The 18140-nt window shown below is 38.0% G+C and overlaps 3 protein-coding genes across 6 annotated transcripts in view; 2 read left to right on the forward strand and 1 right to left on the reverse strand.

The window, feature by feature from the left end:
- tmem268 (transmembrane protein 268) overlaps positions 1 to 3871 on the reverse strand; it is an 8685-nt gene extending 4814 nt beyond the window's left edge. The window contains exons 1-6 of one of the 4 annotated variants that reach the window (XM_016494042.1): positions 3394 to 3871; positions 3253 to 3315; positions 2912 to 2953; positions 963 to 1085; positions 523 to 617; positions 324 to 431 (exon numbers count right to left, since the gene is read on the reverse strand). In XM_016494042.1, the coding sequence (XP_016349528.1) occupies positions 324 to 431; positions 523 to 617; positions 963 to 1085; positions 2912 to 2953; positions 3253 to 3286 (402 nt within the window). In that variant the 5' untranslated portion in view covers positions 3287 to 3315; positions 3394 to 3871. Of the gene's footprint in view, positions 1 to 323; positions 432 to 522; positions 618 to 962; positions 1089 to 2911; positions 2954 to 3252; positions 3316 to 3393 lie in introns of all 4 variants that reach the window. The other 3 variants (XM_016494041.1, XM_016494044.1, XM_016494043.1) reach the window with 3 other exon arrangements.
- Positions 3872 to 6109: 2238 nt separating this feature from the next.
- Positions 6110 to 9892, forward strand: LOC107694358 (sialidase-1-like). Its single transcript, XM_016494046.1, has 6 exons — positions 6110 to 6346; positions 6998 to 7187; positions 7269 to 7531; positions 7761 to 7943; positions 8346 to 8565; positions 8651 to 9892. The coding sequence occupies exons 1-6, from the start codon at positions 6272 to 6274 to the stop codon at positions 8869 to 8871; spliced, it is 1152 nt and encodes a 383-aa protein (XP_016349532.1). The 5' UTR covers positions 6110 to 6271; the 3' UTR covers positions 8872 to 9892.
- Positions 9893 to 11027: 1135 nt separating this feature from the next.
- Positions 11028 to 15834, forward strand: LOC107694326 (sialidase-1-like). Its single transcript, XM_016493996.1, has 6 exons — positions 11028 to 11218; positions 11719 to 11908; positions 12012 to 12274; positions 14223 to 14405; positions 14531 to 14750; positions 15099 to 15834. The coding sequence occupies exons 1-6, from the start codon at positions 11153 to 11155 to the stop codon at positions 15317 to 15319; spliced, it is 1143 nt and encodes a 380-aa protein (XP_016349482.1). The 5' UTR covers positions 11028 to 11152; the 3' UTR covers positions 15320 to 15834.
- Positions 15835 to 18140: the final 2306 nt, after the last annotated feature.

An 18140-nucleotide genomic window follows, 5' to 3' on the forward strand; every position in this document is an offset into this window, starting at 1 on the left:
ATTCTGGAACAGTGTTGTAAATACAACTTAACCACTGATTTGTAGTCGTGTCCTCTTTTGGAAGACCAAAAAAAATAGTTTCGCCTTCACAACGAAAAACACGGCGGCCTAGCTTGAGGGGAAGCCCTGGCTTAGCGTGAGCTGAGGCCGGGCTAGAGTGAGCTGAGGCGGCGGGGTCTAACACTTATAGTTCTTTTGATTTTGGATTTAAATATGACCTGGGCCCATACATAACAGGTTCTATGAGTTTCCCATAGTCCCACTGGCTTTGCTCAGTGCTGGAATGTGTGTGACCTGCGATGTTTTAACAGGCTGTTTCTTACGGATGCCATGATGACATTAAAAATGTTTGAGTTGAAAAGCAGGTATCTTCTGACAGACGGGTGGTCCAGCGCTAAACGAAGTGGACCCTCAAAGTCTTCTGCTGGAATCTGAAATTGATTGAACATCAAAATATAACGTGGGAGTAAAATGTTGGTTCATTTTAGAAATCCGTAGAAATGATGCTGAAAATGTACTAGCCTGGAAGCCTTTGGTTTCCAGAAGAGTCCTGCAGTGTGAGAAGTCAAACGTTGGAGTGATCCATGTGGATGTGGACACAGACGCCACACACTGACCTGACAGAAAGACACCAGCTGAGGTCAGTTAAACAGTTTAAAACCCAAATCCCATCTTTAATAGGCTCTTGTTGTCAGGGAGAATTTAAGATGGATTAAGCCTATTAAGAATTAAAAATTAAAGTAATGCATTTTAAAGAATTGGCCTTAAAGAAGATCTGCAGTATGACATGTTATGAAAGAGTCATTACAAGCATTTAATTCAGTACCATTGTGTCCTTCAGGGCAATAAACCAGGGCAGTAAAAATCACACTGCAGTCACATTGCCACTCAGTGTTTGATGATTTCGGTTAGCTGGTTTGTTATTAATGCTGAAATGGAGACAGAAACGGGGCAATATGTACCATTCCTCCATGTGGACGCTGTGCCTGGTTCTCCTGCCGTGACTGACTGTCCTGTGGGGGATTCAACATCACCTCTTTCCTCTCCATTACACTGCCGCTCCCTCTCCTCCATGGTGACAGAACCTGCTGGAAAACACAAGCACCCAAATATTACCAGACGCTGCCACTGCAACTGCAGTTTGAGTTACATATCAAAGACAAATATGAACAAACTATTCAAAATGAATGCTCAAGGCAAAAAAGGGCAAATAGATATCACTATATTAATCAAGACAATTGTTTTTTATTACAAGTTTCTGGAATGTTATGTTTAAATATGCAAATGAGGCATTATCTAATTGAAAATGCACTAATTTGAATACATTTCAAGAATATAAATCTCAAGCCACATTCAAAACTTTTGTTTCATTTTGTTGACATACATTTTTTTTTTTACATAGGGGATTTTGGATTTCTGTTTTCATTACTCCATAAATCAGAAAATACTGTCAACAACAACAACAACACACATACATTGGGCAAAATAGCCCAAAATCTTCAAAAAAAAAAAAATAATGAAAAAGGTTTTTTTTTTTTCCTATAGTGTCTTGCCATAAGGACAAATACAGTGGCAAAGCAGCCTGTATTTTTTTCAATTAAAAACAAAACAGCAAAAAAACAACATAAGCCTTAAAGCTTAGGAAAGTACGGAGCCCAACACATGATATGCAGGAATAAAATACATTTTGTGGCCACAAATTAAGACTATGTTTCCACAACTTATTCATTAGTTCCCTCATTTTAGTTAAATTATCGCCACGGTTGATTAATTTGTTACTTTGTTTTAGGTACACCATGGCTGCATTGGTTTTCTCATTTTAATTAAGTCAAATTGTGGCTACAGTTTCCCTAAAACGAGTAAATAAATGTAATTGGAACAAATTCTTAAAGTCACAATGACAACAGATCTTTTCTTCCATACTGTAACGTAACAGATTATTCAAAATGTAAAAATGTAGGGCGGGACTTATTCTGTGCATCAGTTGTTGAATGGATGATGAGATGTGGGTGTCACTCAAAAGTGGAGGCAGATGAAGGTGATCTTGCGGGTTTAAATGGACTAAATGATTGGAGAAGTCCTGCATACGTCACCTGAAGAAGTCTGCTATTTCATCAGAAGATCCAGTTATAATATGCACTATAACATGGAATTTAGTAACTAGAAAGGGTGAATTTTAATTTCATGTAAACTTTAATTTATGGCCACAATATATTGCCTCAACAAGCACCACAAACTAATGATGTCTAGGAAGGTCAAGACGTAATGTAACATGTATAATATTCATAATATAATTCCATAATTCTAAAGAACATATGTCATTCAAATAAGATCTCTCACTCAGAAAGGAAACTCGGACGAAGGCTTCAAACTTCAAACAACCCTTACGAAAAAGAAGTTTATTCAAGTGTGCTATTAGTATACTTCTTTTAAACTAAAAATAGGTAAAGTATGATGCAAAGTTCACTTAAAGAAAACTTACGAGTATACGTGCAGTATAAAACCACTAAACTAGTACTTTACTGAGACTATACTTCAAAGTGTACTAAAAATGCTACTACAAGTATTTCATTAGTAAACTATCAGTATACCTATAAGTTCACTTTTAGTATAGTTGCAGTGCAAGCTTAAAATATTGATGTAAACTAGTTGTGTACTCAAAGTTTACTAGTTATACTTAAAGTATACTTTTATATACTAGAAAGTGGGCCAATTTAGTCCAAGGAGTATTGAAATAGTACACTTACAAGTGTACTACTAGTACACTGATATTTGTATACTTACTACATAAAGTATACTTAAAATATACTTGAACTTTACTTAAGTATACTTAATAAAATAAACTTGAAGTATACTACTTTTTGGTAAGGGAAGCCAAAAAAAATAAATAAAAAAGAGCATGATGGCAAACCTTTGGTCAGGGCCCAGCTTGTCTCAAGTCGATGCTTTCGGCCTGTTTAAGAACAGGAAACACAACACTTGCAGTCAACTTCTCTTTTTAGAGTTTCGTATACAAGAAAGTAAGGAAGATGTTAGGTTTCTCAACAATAAAGAAACAGACAGCATTTCTTAACCTTTTTTCAAAATTCTGTATGTTCTTCTGAGTTATTGTAAGAGGCTGCAAGCAGTGTTTTTACATAATATGCATGAATATGCATTAACCTTTGCATATATTATAGAGAAAATGCTTTTAATGTGTCACCATTGTGACCCAGGGAACTCAAATCATGGTGGTTTTACAGCCATTTCAACAAACCTGTAAGCACAGCAACTGACACGATAGCATTCACAGCTGACTCCACTGCTGCCTGCAAGCTGAAGAAAATGATAGACACATAGATATTATACAGCATGTGTCTATGAAAATGATCCCTCCATCTCATTCTCACTCACCTTTGCTAGTTTCTGAATACAGCAAACATGTTTAACTGCTGAAGAACAGAGTGTGAATGTGACAGCAAATCCATCTCTTCATTTCTCTCATTGTGTCTGCCTCAGTTTCTTCTCAGTCATGCCTGCTGTTGCCACAACCTTCGCTCCTTTTTTTTCTTGTTAGGCCCCTCCCACTGTTTTAACTGTCATTTATTTATCTCTTTATATTTGCTTTGTCTTTCTCCTTTTTTCCCATCAGGCTCCTCTCGTGGTCTCGTAAGCTCTCTCTTTCTCTTTCACTCCCTGTGAGTGTGTCTTCCTCCTTTATGTGAATGCAAAACTGATTTGAAACCCTCCCCCTCGTGCTCTTCCTCTATCTCTTTATTTTGTGTCGTTTCTTTTTCTCTCAGCTTGTGACTCAGCTCAGTCTGAACACATGACTGCAGGAATATACACACACAATTTCACAGACCCATGGCGAAATATGTGTGTGCTTGAGCCCAGGAAAGAGAAAGAGACAGGAGATAATAATGTTATGGTCTTTCTAAGTGTATTTACTGTTGCCAAAAACTGGTGCTGGTCATTGAGTTTGTAGAAAATAAACAAAACGGGTTTTGAGTCAAAAGTCCAGCCGCACTGTTCTCTAGGAGTGGCTTAGTGTGTTGGTTTTATACACCTGGTAGTTGCGTTAAATTGGGATTTTTTTGGGTGAATTCTGTCCTCCCAACTAAAATGTCAATTTCATCATATTTTTATAATGTCTGTCGGATTTTTGATTTTTATTTTTTGGCTAAGGCTTTAAGGCCAGGGAAAAAATAATGTAAAAATAAAAAAATAAATAATAATAAATAAAATTGGCCGTACACTCATATACTGTATGGCAATACATATAGTGTATTTAGTAAAATAACATCTGTTTTGTCACGCTGTTTGTCAGGATGTACTTTTATTCAGTAACAAAAATCATAATCTTACAGATAGCTTCCCAAAGGCTAAAGAGGTTCTGTTTAAAATTATGAAAGACATTTATGTGTGTAATAACTGCACCTTTTGTGAAATGGACAGAGTTATCTTCCCTCATAATTCATCTAGCAAATAGTGAACAGAATTAGTCTCTGCTGCTATAATCCAGCACACTTAGAAGATACTACATCAGTCATAGGTTTAGAGCTCCATATGAACACATACAGTACTGATTAATCAACTTTAATCAAGTAAAATATGATCATAGACTCTGATGCAGACAACTCTTGGCACTGGACTGAACACCTGTGCCCATAGACATATGTCTATGCCTGGCTGCTCACTCACTGACTCCACCTGCTGGAAATAAAAGTGACCACAAGAGTACACAAGAACACTTGGACTTAATTTATACTCCAAAATGTCTCAGAAACGCAATTTGTAAGTGTTTTTTTTTTCTTTTTTCTATTAGGATAATTAATGTAGAATTAAAAATTCTATTAATGTAGACATTGTTCCGTAAAAAATATTACATATAATCTTATATAATGCATTACTGCACCTCTAAAGACCCCTCTGTCAAGCTCCTGAAGTATGCAGATGACACTACAGTCATCGGTCTCATCAAGGATGGAGACGAGTCTGCTTACAGACAGGAGGTTAAAGAGCTGACTGTCTGGTGCAGTCTTGACAACTTGGAGCTGAACACCCTCAAAACAGTGGAGATGATCGTGGACTTCAGGAGGAACCCCCCTGCACTCCTCCCACTCACCATCATGGACAGCACTGTGACTGCAGTGGAGTCATTCAGGTTCCTGCGCACCACCATCTCTCAGGACCTGAAGTGGGACACTCACATTGACTCCACTGTTAAAAAGGCCCAGCAGAGGTTGTACTTCCTTCGCCAGCTGAGGAAATTCAACCTGCCACAGGAGCTGCTGAAACAGTTCTACTCAGCCGTCATCGAGTCTGTTCTGTGCACTTCAATAACTGTCTGGTTTGGTTCAGCTACAAAATCAGACATCAGAAGACTACAGAGAACGGGTCGGACTGCTGAAAGGATTATTGGTGCCCCCCTGCCTACCCTCCAAGAACTGTATACATCCAGAGTGAGGAAAAGGGCTCAGAAAATCACTCTGGATCCATCACATCCAAGCCATCTCCTTTTTGAACTTTTGCCATCTGGTCGGCGTTACAGAGCACCGAATACCAGGACAGCCAGGCACAAGAACAGTTTCTTTCCCCAGGCAATCTACCTCATGAACAGTTAATGTTCTCCCATTGTGCAATTAAAGTACAGTATGTGCAATAACCTTATACTTATTTATCACCCTAAACCCTAGTACATCCCTACAACTTAATTTATTTTATTCTATTCCTATTCCATCTATAGCACACCTGTACATACAATTTATTCTTTTTTTTTTTTGTGGTTCTATTTATGCATGTGTATTTTATTCACATCTCATTTTTATTATCTGTGTGTTGTTGTTGTCTCCGTGTACTGGAAGCTTGTGACACTATAACAAATTCCTTGTATGTGCAAACATACTTGGCAATAAAGCTCTTTCTGATTCTTCTGATTCTGGTTGTAGCCTATTATAAATATAGTATAGGCTGTATAAATATACAAAAATTAAAAATAAAAACCAAACGAGTCTACAAAGATCATGCCATGACATTTAAAACAATAAAAATAAAATAACACATTTCCCACTTCCGCACTATTTTTTTCTTGCATGTGACTCTGACGTCACGCGGTGGCGGTCACGTGACTGTCTGGTTAAGGATGTGAGTCGTGTGTTGGTGCCATGTAGATTCGTCAGGATTCACAAGTCTTATTAAAGGAAATAAATACCTTAATCAAGAAACTGTCGCTTCTTGTTTGCTTGTTGCAGTCATATCTGCGCTGTTGTCGCTGTCTTTTGTTATTTCAATGGATTTTATTCGACAGTTTGGAGTTGTACTTGTAATCGCGGTGCTGTCCGGCGCGCGTGCAGCAGAGCTTCAGGTAAATACCATGAATTCTGTCACATGATATTGTCCTGTTCTGTCCTCAAAGTGCAATTGTTTGTTATTAGTGCTTTTAAATACATGCTGGTACTGTGTTTGACTGTAACATGTATATGCGGAATGAAGTGTGTAATTGAACTAAAGTTTTATGATGCAAGTGATGCCTCACTTCTAGTATTTTGTGGGTTTTCACCAAAAGAATACAGTGCACTGACTTGACCTGTTGTGCTAGTTAACAGGTCTTATTAAAAATCATTATATTTACGTATTTACATCTTCCCTTGCTTTTTTGTGTTTTTATACCCCAGTGAAAAGTACATTTCAAACAATCAGTCACATGCACATTAACCTGTACCAGCTAAGATTATTTGTCATGTACGCTTTCTTACAGAGATACTGCGAAAGAACCAGTAAAGTAGTCTATTTTATAGGGTTTATTTCATTAATTTATCCATGCTCATATATTATTTTTATTATTTGTTTAATCATATTTATCATCATATTACTGTTAAATGCTTTTCTTTTGTCCTAGAATAATTACCGATTAAACGTGTTGACGCATAGTTTTGTCATGTGATTGTCATATGGAGGAAATTGTAAAGATCTCTCATAAGTCAATCCTTTGTTTTACTGTTGTAATTCCCCACAGATTGACCCGCTGATATACGAGGAGCAGTTGCTATGGGTCGGCGGTGGAGCCGGTCAGGTCAGCACTTACAGGATCCCTCTGCTAACCTTCACGACGCGCGGAAGTCTGCTGGCGTTCTCTGAGGCCAGGAAAATGTCTTCCGGTGACATCGGCGCAAAGTTCATCGCACTGAGATGCTCCACAGACAAAGGTGGGCCATCCACCTTCACTTCAGTCATAAATGGCTACTTTAGATGAAACTGACTTGCGATCTCTTTCGTGAATCTCTCAGGAGCCACCTGGTCTCCCACCTCATTCATAGTGGATGATGGTGCTCTAGCAGATGGGTTGAATCTAGGTTCGGTTGTTGTGGATGAAGAGACTGGTGCTGTGATACTCATCTACTCGTTGTGTTTCCACCGTTACCACTGCGACCCCTCCAGCACCATGATGGTGCAGAGCTTGGATGACGGGTTCACCTGGAGCGCCCCACGAAACCTCTCCGTTGAGCTGGGGGTGAAGAGCTTTGCTCCAGGGCCTGGCTTCGGCATACAGGTGTGGTTAGCGTTGTCTCCTTTCTGTTCCTCCTTCAGGGGAAAACTAAAGCATGGTTTATGACTTCCTGTTGTTTATGATGCTGTTGTGACTTCTTGGGTTATATAAAACTACATTTTATTGTCTATGTGGTTAAGTGTTGGTTTATAAAGGAGAACAAAAAAGCTGACATGGTACTTTTCCAATCCTTTTCATGTGCTTTTGGTCCATCATATGCCTGTGTTCACAGAAACGGTATGCTCCCAATGTGGGCCGTCTGGTGGTGTGCGGCCACGGATCCATCGCTGGTGATGGGGTCTTCTGCATCCTGAGTGATGATCATGGTAAATCCTGGAGATATGGAGCTGCCCTGAAGAGCATCCCGTACAACCAGCCTAAACAAGACCTGGACTTCGACCCAGACGAGTGTCAGGTAATATTAAACAACTCGATACACAGTGTGTATCTATACTGAAGTAGTCAACATTTGAAGTGGATGAAAAAAAGTTTATCATAGTATTTCTAAGACAAGATTGGTTTTGGTTTTAGGACAACTTTGATGAAAGGTTTTGATCCACTTCAAATGTTGACTAGTGTATATAATAATTAGTGGGTTTAATTGAATGTGGCCATTGCAGTGCTTTGAGTCATTTCTTGCATGTTAAGAAATACAGTATGTCAGACTTTCTGCTACTGAGTGGCTCTTTGTGAGCCTTTGAAGCCCTGTAAGTCAGTGGTTCTTAAGCATGTTTTTACAGTGTAGGCTTGATATTAAACAACTTGCGTCTAATTCACTTTCTATTTGACTTGACACACTCTCTCACATGCTTAACAGCCAGTGGAACTCGAGGACGGGAGTATAGTCATCAATGTGCGCAACCAGAACAACTACCACTGCCGCTGTCGAATAATAGTGCGGAGTTTGGACGGAGGTGAGACTCTTCCTGTGGAGGAGCTGGTGTTTGACAAAACACTGATCGACCCCGCCGTCGCAGCCGGAGCCCTGCAGAAACAAGGAGTCATGTACTTCACCAACCCCTCCAGCACTCAGCACAGTGAGGAAGAGCAATTCACAAAGCATTACTCAGAAATATCACAGTGAAAGCTTCATGGAAGATTAAATGTTTTTCGCTTGCACAGGGGTCAACCTAACTCTTCGCTGGTCCTTCACTGATGGGAAGTCATGGGAAAAGGAGGCAGTCCAGATCTGGGCGGGGCCAAGTGGTTATTCGTCTATGACATCACTCAAGGGAGATTCTCCAGAGGACAGCAAATACATTTATGTAATTTACGAAAAGGGCCATAAAGATTACTGTGAGACCATCTCTTTTGTCAAAATCCATCTATACGGAGGGAAATAACATACAGGTGGAAGAGCCAAGAAAAAGGGATATTTAGGAATTTTAAAATTCGTTTTTTTTTTGTTTTTTTTTGAGAAAGCCAAGGTATCATCCTGATGCAAAGTCATTTTTACATTTCTTTACATTAAATCTGGTCTACACTATGAACTGTTTTATATGAATTTCACTCCAGAAAGAATCAAGGCATCCTGCTTCAGTGTGAGATTGATCTACACAGCAATATAATACAAAAACAACCATGATTTTACCCACTGGTTTTTACCTGTCAGTGCACAAAACTTTCTGTATGTCTTGAAGTTCTCATAATTACTTTGTGCAGCTGGTGAGCTGCACATTGGTCGCACATGTGTTTTTGGGACTATTTGATGGTTTTTAAACCGCTCGGGCACTGTTTGTCTTGCTGATCCTTTTATTTCATCTTTTATTTTTGTGTTGTTTACAATAATGTAAATGAAGTGAATCTTCATGAAGCTACGCCATTCTTAAAATGGTTGTTTCCTGCTGTATAACAGTGATTGATTTGTAAGTCTTGAATTAATGTTTTGAATACAGAAATGTGATTTCATTTGAATTATCTTGAGGTGTTTCTCCAATCCCTGGTGTTGCTTAAATTAATGAAGGCCTCTAAAATGACTGACATAAACTGGAAGACACAAGGGTTTGAGACAATCAGCAATCAGAGTTTGTTCTCCAAATTATGCAGCCGTGAAGTCAGAAAACCCCATTTTATATTGAACTATGCCATTTTATACATTCATGTGCTTCAGGTTATATGGTTTCATTTACCCAGTCTGGCCTTTTTGTGGCCATAGATGTTGTACATTTAAATGTCAAGACAATTATTTTGGTAACATCATACTGTAAGTGAATTTTGAATAGTACATGCAAGTTTGTGTTAAAAGTCACCCAAACGGCTTTCACTTAATTCAATTTCATACTAACACATTTGACTTTTCACTTGATTTGCCGGATTACACAGGGACACATTTTATTGTTCAATAAATTGTTCTATTTTGATACAGCAACTCCTTGTATCTTTTATTTCCAACAATCTCAAAGGCAAATAAGAATACAGCTTTACCTGACATTATATTTTAGTAGGGCAGCATTTCTACTAATTAATCAGAGATGACCACTAGAAGGTTCTTAACACAAATGCACCATATTTAATTACATGGTACATCACTCCGTCCACCTGTCCTCACACAATAACTCATAGAGACTAAAACATCTCACACTTAAGAAAAACAGAAAAATACACAGGCGCAGTACTGTTCAAAAGTTACAATTTTTGTCTCTTCTTCTCACCAAGGCTGCAGTTATTTAAACATATTGTGGATATTGTAAAATATTATTAACATTTATGATAACTGTTTTCTTTCTGAATATGATTTAAATTGTAATTATGATGCAAAGCTGAATTACTCCAGTCTTCAGTGTCACATGATCCTTCAGAAATCAGTCTAATATGCTGATTTGCTGCTCAAGAAACATTCATTATTATCCATGTTGAAACCTGGGCTGCGTTCAGCCCCGACAAAACGGTGCAAAACGTTGCGCACCGGTTTGAGCTTGAACGTGCCCCTGTTGTGCTGCTTAAAATTTTTGTGGAAATCAAAATACATTGTTCTTGCTCGGGGTCAATTTGGTCCTTCACTGATGGGAAGTCAGATAAGTTTAAAGAACAAAACAAATTTGTAAGCAACATTACAAAACTTTACTTCCACTTTTGGTAAATAAATAAATAAAACAACAAAAAAAAGGAAGAGGTTATTTAAGAAAGAACCTCTTTTATAAGGTCCTTACTGCCAGCACTGTCAGAATGTGAAAACATTTGTAAAATGATGTAACGTCAACTCAGCCTTAATCCTGACGGACAAGATTTGTTTTGTTTTGTGATTGTCACATTTTCTATCACAGCCATGATATATCAACTGTCACACAAATATAAAGAAAGAAGTTTTAGATTAATTTACTCATTTAAACAGGTAATTTTAGTACCTACAGATGTTTGTCAATATTTACCATATTTAACTTCGTTTTATCTAATGGTGTGCATGTAGGTTAGTCAAGTGAAGTCTAAAGGTGCAGCTGATTGATTTGCATATCAATGATGTGCCTTAGCGCATATCTCATTAATGTCAGCTAAACCGGTCTGTTAAACCAGTTCTCTTGTCTTTTGTCATTCGTCGGCTGACTCCGTTGAGCGCTTGTGTGGACTTTAAATAGCCTTCTGGAAAAATCACAGTAGATTGCACATGACTTGACATTACTTGCCGTCATGAATCAGGCTCTTTTGCGGATTTTGCTTCTTACGGTGTTGCGTGCGTTTGCGCGAAATGAAACGGTAGGCTAATACGATTTTGTTTTATCACGTCTATGACGATTAGAAATATCAAAGTACGAACAAATATTCCAAGAATGAATCCACAATACAGCACATTAACTTTGCGAGGTAGCTGTACTTTACTTGACAAGGTGAGGTGGCTGGTTGTCACAAGACAAGAGGAAGTTTATGGGCTATATATCAGTAACTATACATGTTTGTGTCAAAAGTCCACTAGTTTTAGCTAGTTTTCTCTAGCAGTTATTGTGTGTTGCTATTTTATTGTGTATAACACTGCTCGGTCTTAAATGAGGATCATTTATGTGAATTCTGATGTTCATTGATCTGAACATTTTCCTGAGCAAATTGAGGAAATGTTCAAAATGTATCTGTAAGACTCATTGGTATGTATTTCAAGAGTAAACACAACTAGCCTCATCTCAGCTTGTTTATTTACTTAGCTATTTGTTACATAGTTTTGACCTGTATCATTTTATTCCTTTACTTTTCTACATGTACAGATCAATCCAGCTATCGCTGATGAGCAGCTGCTCTGGGTCGGTGGTGAAATTGGAGAAGTTCACACCTACAGAATTCCTCTGCTCACCTTCACTACTCAGGGAAGTCTTCTGGCTTTTGCAGAGGCCCGGAAGCTGTCCTATAAAGACATCGGAGCCAAGTTCATCGCTTTAAGACGCTCCACAGACAGAGGTGTGTCAGGTTGAGTCGTCCTAGCTCACCTGGTGAAAGACAAGATTATGTTTTCATTCCCATTTTCTTCTCCAACCATCTCTTTCCTCTGACACGTTCTCAGGAGCCACCTGGTCTCCCACCTCATTCATAGTGGATGATGGTTCTCTAGAAGATGGGTTGAATCTAGGTTCGGTTGTTGTGGATGAAGAGACTGGTGCTGTGATAGTCATCTACTCGTTGTGTTTCCACCGTTACCACTGCAAGCCCTCCAACACAATGATGGTGCAGAGTCTAGATGACGGGTTCACCTGGAGCGCCCCACGAAACCTTAACCCTCAACTGGGGCTCATGAGTTTTGTTCCTGGACCTGGCTTCGGTATACAGGTATTCCAGATGCCTAATTTCATATCTGAGTGCCTCATTTACACCTCACTCACAACTCCCATAGACTCACACAGCCATGTAAGTGGCTACAATAAGTGGCCAATTGTCAGGCAGAATATGGTTATGAAAATGTTTTAATTTTTAATTGTTCTGAGAAATTTCATGGATGAAATCCAGTCATTTCAGTAGGAATTTGCATGCTATGGAATTTAATGTGAGTGCAAATAATTTCTCTATACAGATTTCGCAACAGGTTCAAGATGGTCATTGAAATTCACTACGATGAGCTGTGTTTTGTGCACCTCTACACTATTGACAATAGACATTGTACATTTTTTGCCAGCGATATTGCACCAAAACTTTGGTAATGTGACTTTCGTGCCTTTAGACACATATGCTCTTTCTGAGCTTGGGTTGTGATGTACAGTATAATGGTACAAAAATTACCACAGTAGTACCAAATATTTTACATTAAACGATATGATACTAATGCACTCAAAAAATTTTTATTAATGTTTAAACTATTTTTTATTTAATTAAAATTAAATGAATAGCTATTTAAGTGTAATATATAAACAAATTGTTTAAAATATATTTATTTAAATATGTGTGTTTTTGCTAAGTATAACATTAGTTCGGTTAATACCAGCAAATGTAGCTAGTATGCTACAAGGTTTTAAACTTATGAATTTTGTTTTGTATGTATGATTTGTAAATTAAATTTAATGCGTTAATCACATAAGTGAATAGTTGTGTAACAGGTTGGTTGCAGTCAGGCGAGGATCTGGTAGCACACAGTGTATTTGTTAAATGAAACAAAACGCTTGTGATCACAAGGGAACCGAGAGTAGCAAACCAACACTTTATCTTGACAAGACAAATACTGAACTGAAAAACGGGGCTAAACATGCAGGCCATACAAAAACTAAAGTAGAAAAAAATGAGTAACCATGGAAACATAAGCACATACTTCAAAAAAAAAAAAAAAGGAAGCAAAGCAAACAGGGAAAAAAATCACAGATAAAACAAAACATAAGCTGATTTCATTAATAGAGGCTGTCTCAGATAACATGAATCCTTCCAACAAATGCTCAGCTGAAATATGTTTATGTTCTGGAATATTTATATAGAAACAGTTGGAGACCCGCACTTTGTGATGATCATTTGTTTATTAATACATAATTATTAGTTTTATATGCAGTTAATAAATTGTAGTGATTTCTGTCGTCTATCTACTGTATAAGTATAATATTTTAGCATAATTGCCTCCCAAACCTTCTCAGCCCACGGACAGATGGCTGAATGTCTGATGCAATGGCACACAAAATTGGAAATCAATTGGAAATCATCATCAGATTGGTTGAATTATACAGGATTTCCGGGAGACGTGTGTGTCGCGTTCTTTAACGTTCCACCTGAAAACAAAGATGCTGTGTTTCCAAACCCCCTCATGGAAGAAGAAATCCGCCATGTTTACAATTGTGACGATGGGTGCTTATCAGGTTCAACTAAATGTTGGATTTTTAAAAGTATGTGAAATATTTGAAGTTTGCAGCATAGAATCTTTCAAATATGTCCAGGAGTTTTACACACCGGTCTGTTATTGTGGGGACATTTCCAAGCCCATAAACATGATGTGGCCCAACACGAAACGTGATTGGTTGCTTTACCTGTCAGTCATATGGCCTCTTGGGCGGGTCTTGGCTATTGAAAGTGCCCATGGTTCCCAGACCTTCTGCCGTCAGTCTTAAGGTCTGGCTACGCTAGACTAACCAAACCTAGTCTGAGTGACATAAAAAGCATCCTATTGTAGTTTATTTCGTTTTTTCTTGCCACTTAGCATTGGGTTTATCTGAAATAACTGATACCACAGACTGTGCAAAATACTCATTTCATTAAATGATTCTTCGTGATCTCAGACTATGTATTTATCTAATGGTGCTTACAGAAACGTCATCCGCCTGCTGTTGGGCGTCTGGTGGTGTGTGGCCACGGCAGCATCGCTGGAGATGGATTGTTTTGTATCCTGAGTGATGATCATGGAAACACATGGAGATACGGAGCTGAACTGAAGAGCATTCCCTACAAGCAGCACAAAAACAACCTTGACTTTGAACCAGATGAGTGTCAGGTAGGAAGATGATTAACTTTTCACTATTCTGTTTTAGAAATGATTGTATTGGTGGTTGTGTGACAGAAATATGGATCAGAAGAGTTTGTAAAATCTTCAGACTTCTGTCTTGTGTTTCCTCAAAGCCAGTGGAGCTGGATGACGGCAGCATTGTTATTAATGTGCGCAACAATAAAAACTACCACTGCCGCTGTCGCATGGTTGTACGCAGTCTGGATGGAGGAGAGTCTCTGCCGGTGGAGGAGCTGGTGTTTGATCACACACTGGAGGATCCTGCGGTCGCAGCTGGAGCTTTAGAGAAGGAAGGAGTGCTTTACTTCACCAACCCAGCCAGCACTAACAGCAGTGAGCATGATGATATCTGCGTTTCTGCATCCTGGTCATGGAGTACCACAGTACTGCACGTTATGGAGCTCTCCCTTTTAACACACCTCATTAGGGAGACCTCCAAAATGTGCAGTGCTGTAGTATTGTGAGAGAAAGATTTAGTAACAAACTACTTTCTTGTTCAGGTTTTCTGTGAACTCTGATTTATATACCCATTTACACATACCTTGATTCTATATTATTTCTCTCTGTTGATTTGATTCTGATGTCTTTGGTTTTGTCTGTGCATTGAGAGAGCAGCATGTGTAATAGCTCATTCATGCTTGTGGCTATAAGCTACTTTAAATGTGGTGTTGTTTTCCTTAGGAGTGAACCTCACCCTTCGCTGGTCTGTGAATCGCGGTAAATCATGGGTGAAAGATACCCTGAAGATCTGGGCGGGGCCAAGTGGATACTCATGTATGACGTCACTTAAAGGCAATGAAACCGTGGATCATAAATACATCTATGTCATCTATGAGAAAGGCCAAAAAGACTCTATTGAGTCCGTCTCCTTTGTGAAAATTAACCTGTACAGCAACCAGTAACTGATGGGCTGATTCATTTTAGAGAGAAAAAGATCAAGTTGCTTACTTTTGAAAATCAGTATTTAGGTGAAGATGGCTTTCATTATTTGGTCAAATTAATTGTCTGCCTTGTCTCCTTAATTTTTTTTAAAATAATGTTTTCATTTGTCTTACCATACCTGTCTATTATTTTGCTAAGTATTAATTTAGAAATATGGAAATACAGTGGCATGCAAGCTTGTCTGAGGTTGTAGGACCTGATTTTTTGATATTGTATGCTTATCCTTTTATCTTGTTATATATGTATATTAAGTGAGCCTAATACAGCATTTTGTTGCCATGAAAGACACCTTTCATGGAAGGAATACACAGCAATTTATATATTGGCAGTTAAGCAAAATAAATAAAATGTAAAAACTTAAAATATATAATATAAAAATACTCTTTTTAGTGGAGAATAACAAGTGTGTGTTGGGGGGGGGTTCTATTAAAAAATTAAATAGCACTTCCTTCAATAACAAAAATCTAAAATAAAATAAAAACATATGTATACATTTATTTTGGCATTTTGTTGTGTTTTTACTTTTTAACTTCAAAATGACTCTCTTCAAAACTCAGTCTCCAGATGGCTACAAAACCACAGGAATTTGCAGCAAAAGAGAGTCATTTTTATTTACATAATTCAACGAATGAGAATAACAAAAAGGGGGGGGCAAGGTCAAAATAACAAACATAACGAAACTAACTCCTCTATAACCAACTAACTATGCTACAAAGAAAAGAAAAGAAAATACAGCAGCTAAGCTAACTCCTTATCTAACATAACCAGGAGAAAAGAGGTAATGAAAAAAAAAATGGCACCCACCTTACTACTACTAGCCTCAACAAAGAAAAATAAAGACATTTAATAACAAAGGCAAATCAATGTTCACATTAGACAATTCAAGTTAACATTCACTTCTGTCTTTGAAGTCTTAATCATAGATGTAATCAATGAGACAAAGGACAGGAGCTCTCAACACAACTGAGGTAAAGTTACACCAAATCACCAAACTAAAGGCTTCACCAACAACAGCAGGGGCCTGTACCATGATGGCAGTTGAACAAATTCAGAGTTACAGGATTAGTTTTGAGTTGAGAAAACCAAACCACACCAATCCGACTTTGTTGGTACCATGATGCTGATCATCAGCTTTCTTTGCCAACAATGTGTGACATCAGTGGCGAAAGGAAAGGAAAGGACGTGATGTGTGGCCAAGTATGGTGTCCTCTGCATTTGTGCTCTGCATTTAACCCATCCAAGTGCACACACACAGCAGTGAGTAGTGAACAAACACACACACACACACACACACTGTGAACACAGACCCGGAGCAGTGGGCAGCCAATTTCAATTGCCACACCCAGTTCTGAATTTGTGGGTGTTTTCAAACAGCAGGGTGTTTCTCAATCATGCAATCAAAATGATCCCCCTTACCTAACCTCACCCCTAAACCTACCGTCACTATGACGTCAGCCAATCGGGAAACATGGTCTAAAAGCGCCCCGCTCTAGTAACTCCCATTACTTACCTGCAGAGACCTATACTTGGTATCAATCAACAATCGTTGGAGCGGCCTTGCCTTGTGAGACGTCACACAGCCAAGAATCTGAGAATGGCTTGGATTTGAGAAAGGGGTCAAGATTTATGTGACCCCTTTTATCATTATAGGGTGGATGTGTACACACACTGCCAACACACATTTATTTTCAAACAACATGTAAAAGTGAATTTTGCATGACCCCTTTAAGGCCGGGACACCATACAGACCAGGGCGATTCTAGAATTTTCATTTTAGGGGGGCTCAGCCCCTCAGTGAAGGTATAATAATAATAGCCTAATAATAAAATATATATATATAAATAAGATTAAAAATATTTGATTAATAGGGGTCGTATACTAAACTTATTGCAGTATTCCACTGTATTGCATAGATAGGTATAACATTCAAGTCTTCATGATCTCACACACACAAATTTACAGTACAAACACAACATTTTATTGTTTGCATTTCTAGTACAACCCTCCCCAGATAGCAAAATGACTCCTGAGCGAATCCAAATTACCTTCTTATTATTGAATTGTTGTAGATAAATATCACATTTGGAACTGGTCAGTGCTCAAAAAATGCTGGGAAATCACTTCAAGTAGCCCTACAAGAGTGATTACTGATAAACTGTCTGAAAAAAAGAAAGTCACGTTTTAGAGAAGAAAAAAATCACCTACTGACTTTCAAAGCTGCTAACAACTTTCTACTTCGAGGATCTTGATAGAAATTAGTGAAAAGTACCATATTTGTCTTTTGTTTTAGTAAAATATAATGATGACAAATCTGTTTAAGCTCACGCAGTTAGGATACGGTACATTTCGTTAATTAATTATTTACAGTCATTCATGTGACTGAAGTCCATTTTTAGGCTGTCAAAATGTAAATGCCTCGACAACATCTAGTCTATAGATCGCAATGTCAAATGAATTATTCTAAAAACTAAATTAAGTGCATTTTGCTTAAAACAAGTAAAATTATCTGCCAGGTGGGGTAAGTAAAATACTCGTTTTAAGAATATTTTACTTACCCCCACTGGCAGATAATTGTACTTGTTTTAAGCAAAATGCACTTAGCCTTATTTAGTTTTTTTCCCCCTGGAAACAAGACTAAATATCTTATGTTATTTTGCTTATCTAGTAAAAGTATCTTGATTTAAGAATGTTTAGATATTTTGACTAGAAACAAGACAAAATTACTAAGACACTGTTTGTTTGCAGTGCGTTTAGGCAAAAAAAAAAATGAGTCGGCAAGAG

Source organism: Sinocyclocheilus anshuiensis, unplaced genomic scaffold (assembly GCF_001515605.1).
Source record: "Sinocyclocheilus anshuiensis isolate Anshui unplaced genomic scaffold, SAMN03320099.WGS_v1.1 scaffold1240, whole genome shotgun sequence".
NCBI classification, from domain to species: domain Eukaryota; kingdom Metazoa; phylum Chordata; class Actinopteri; order Cypriniformes; family Cyprinidae; genus Sinocyclocheilus; species Sinocyclocheilus anshuiensis.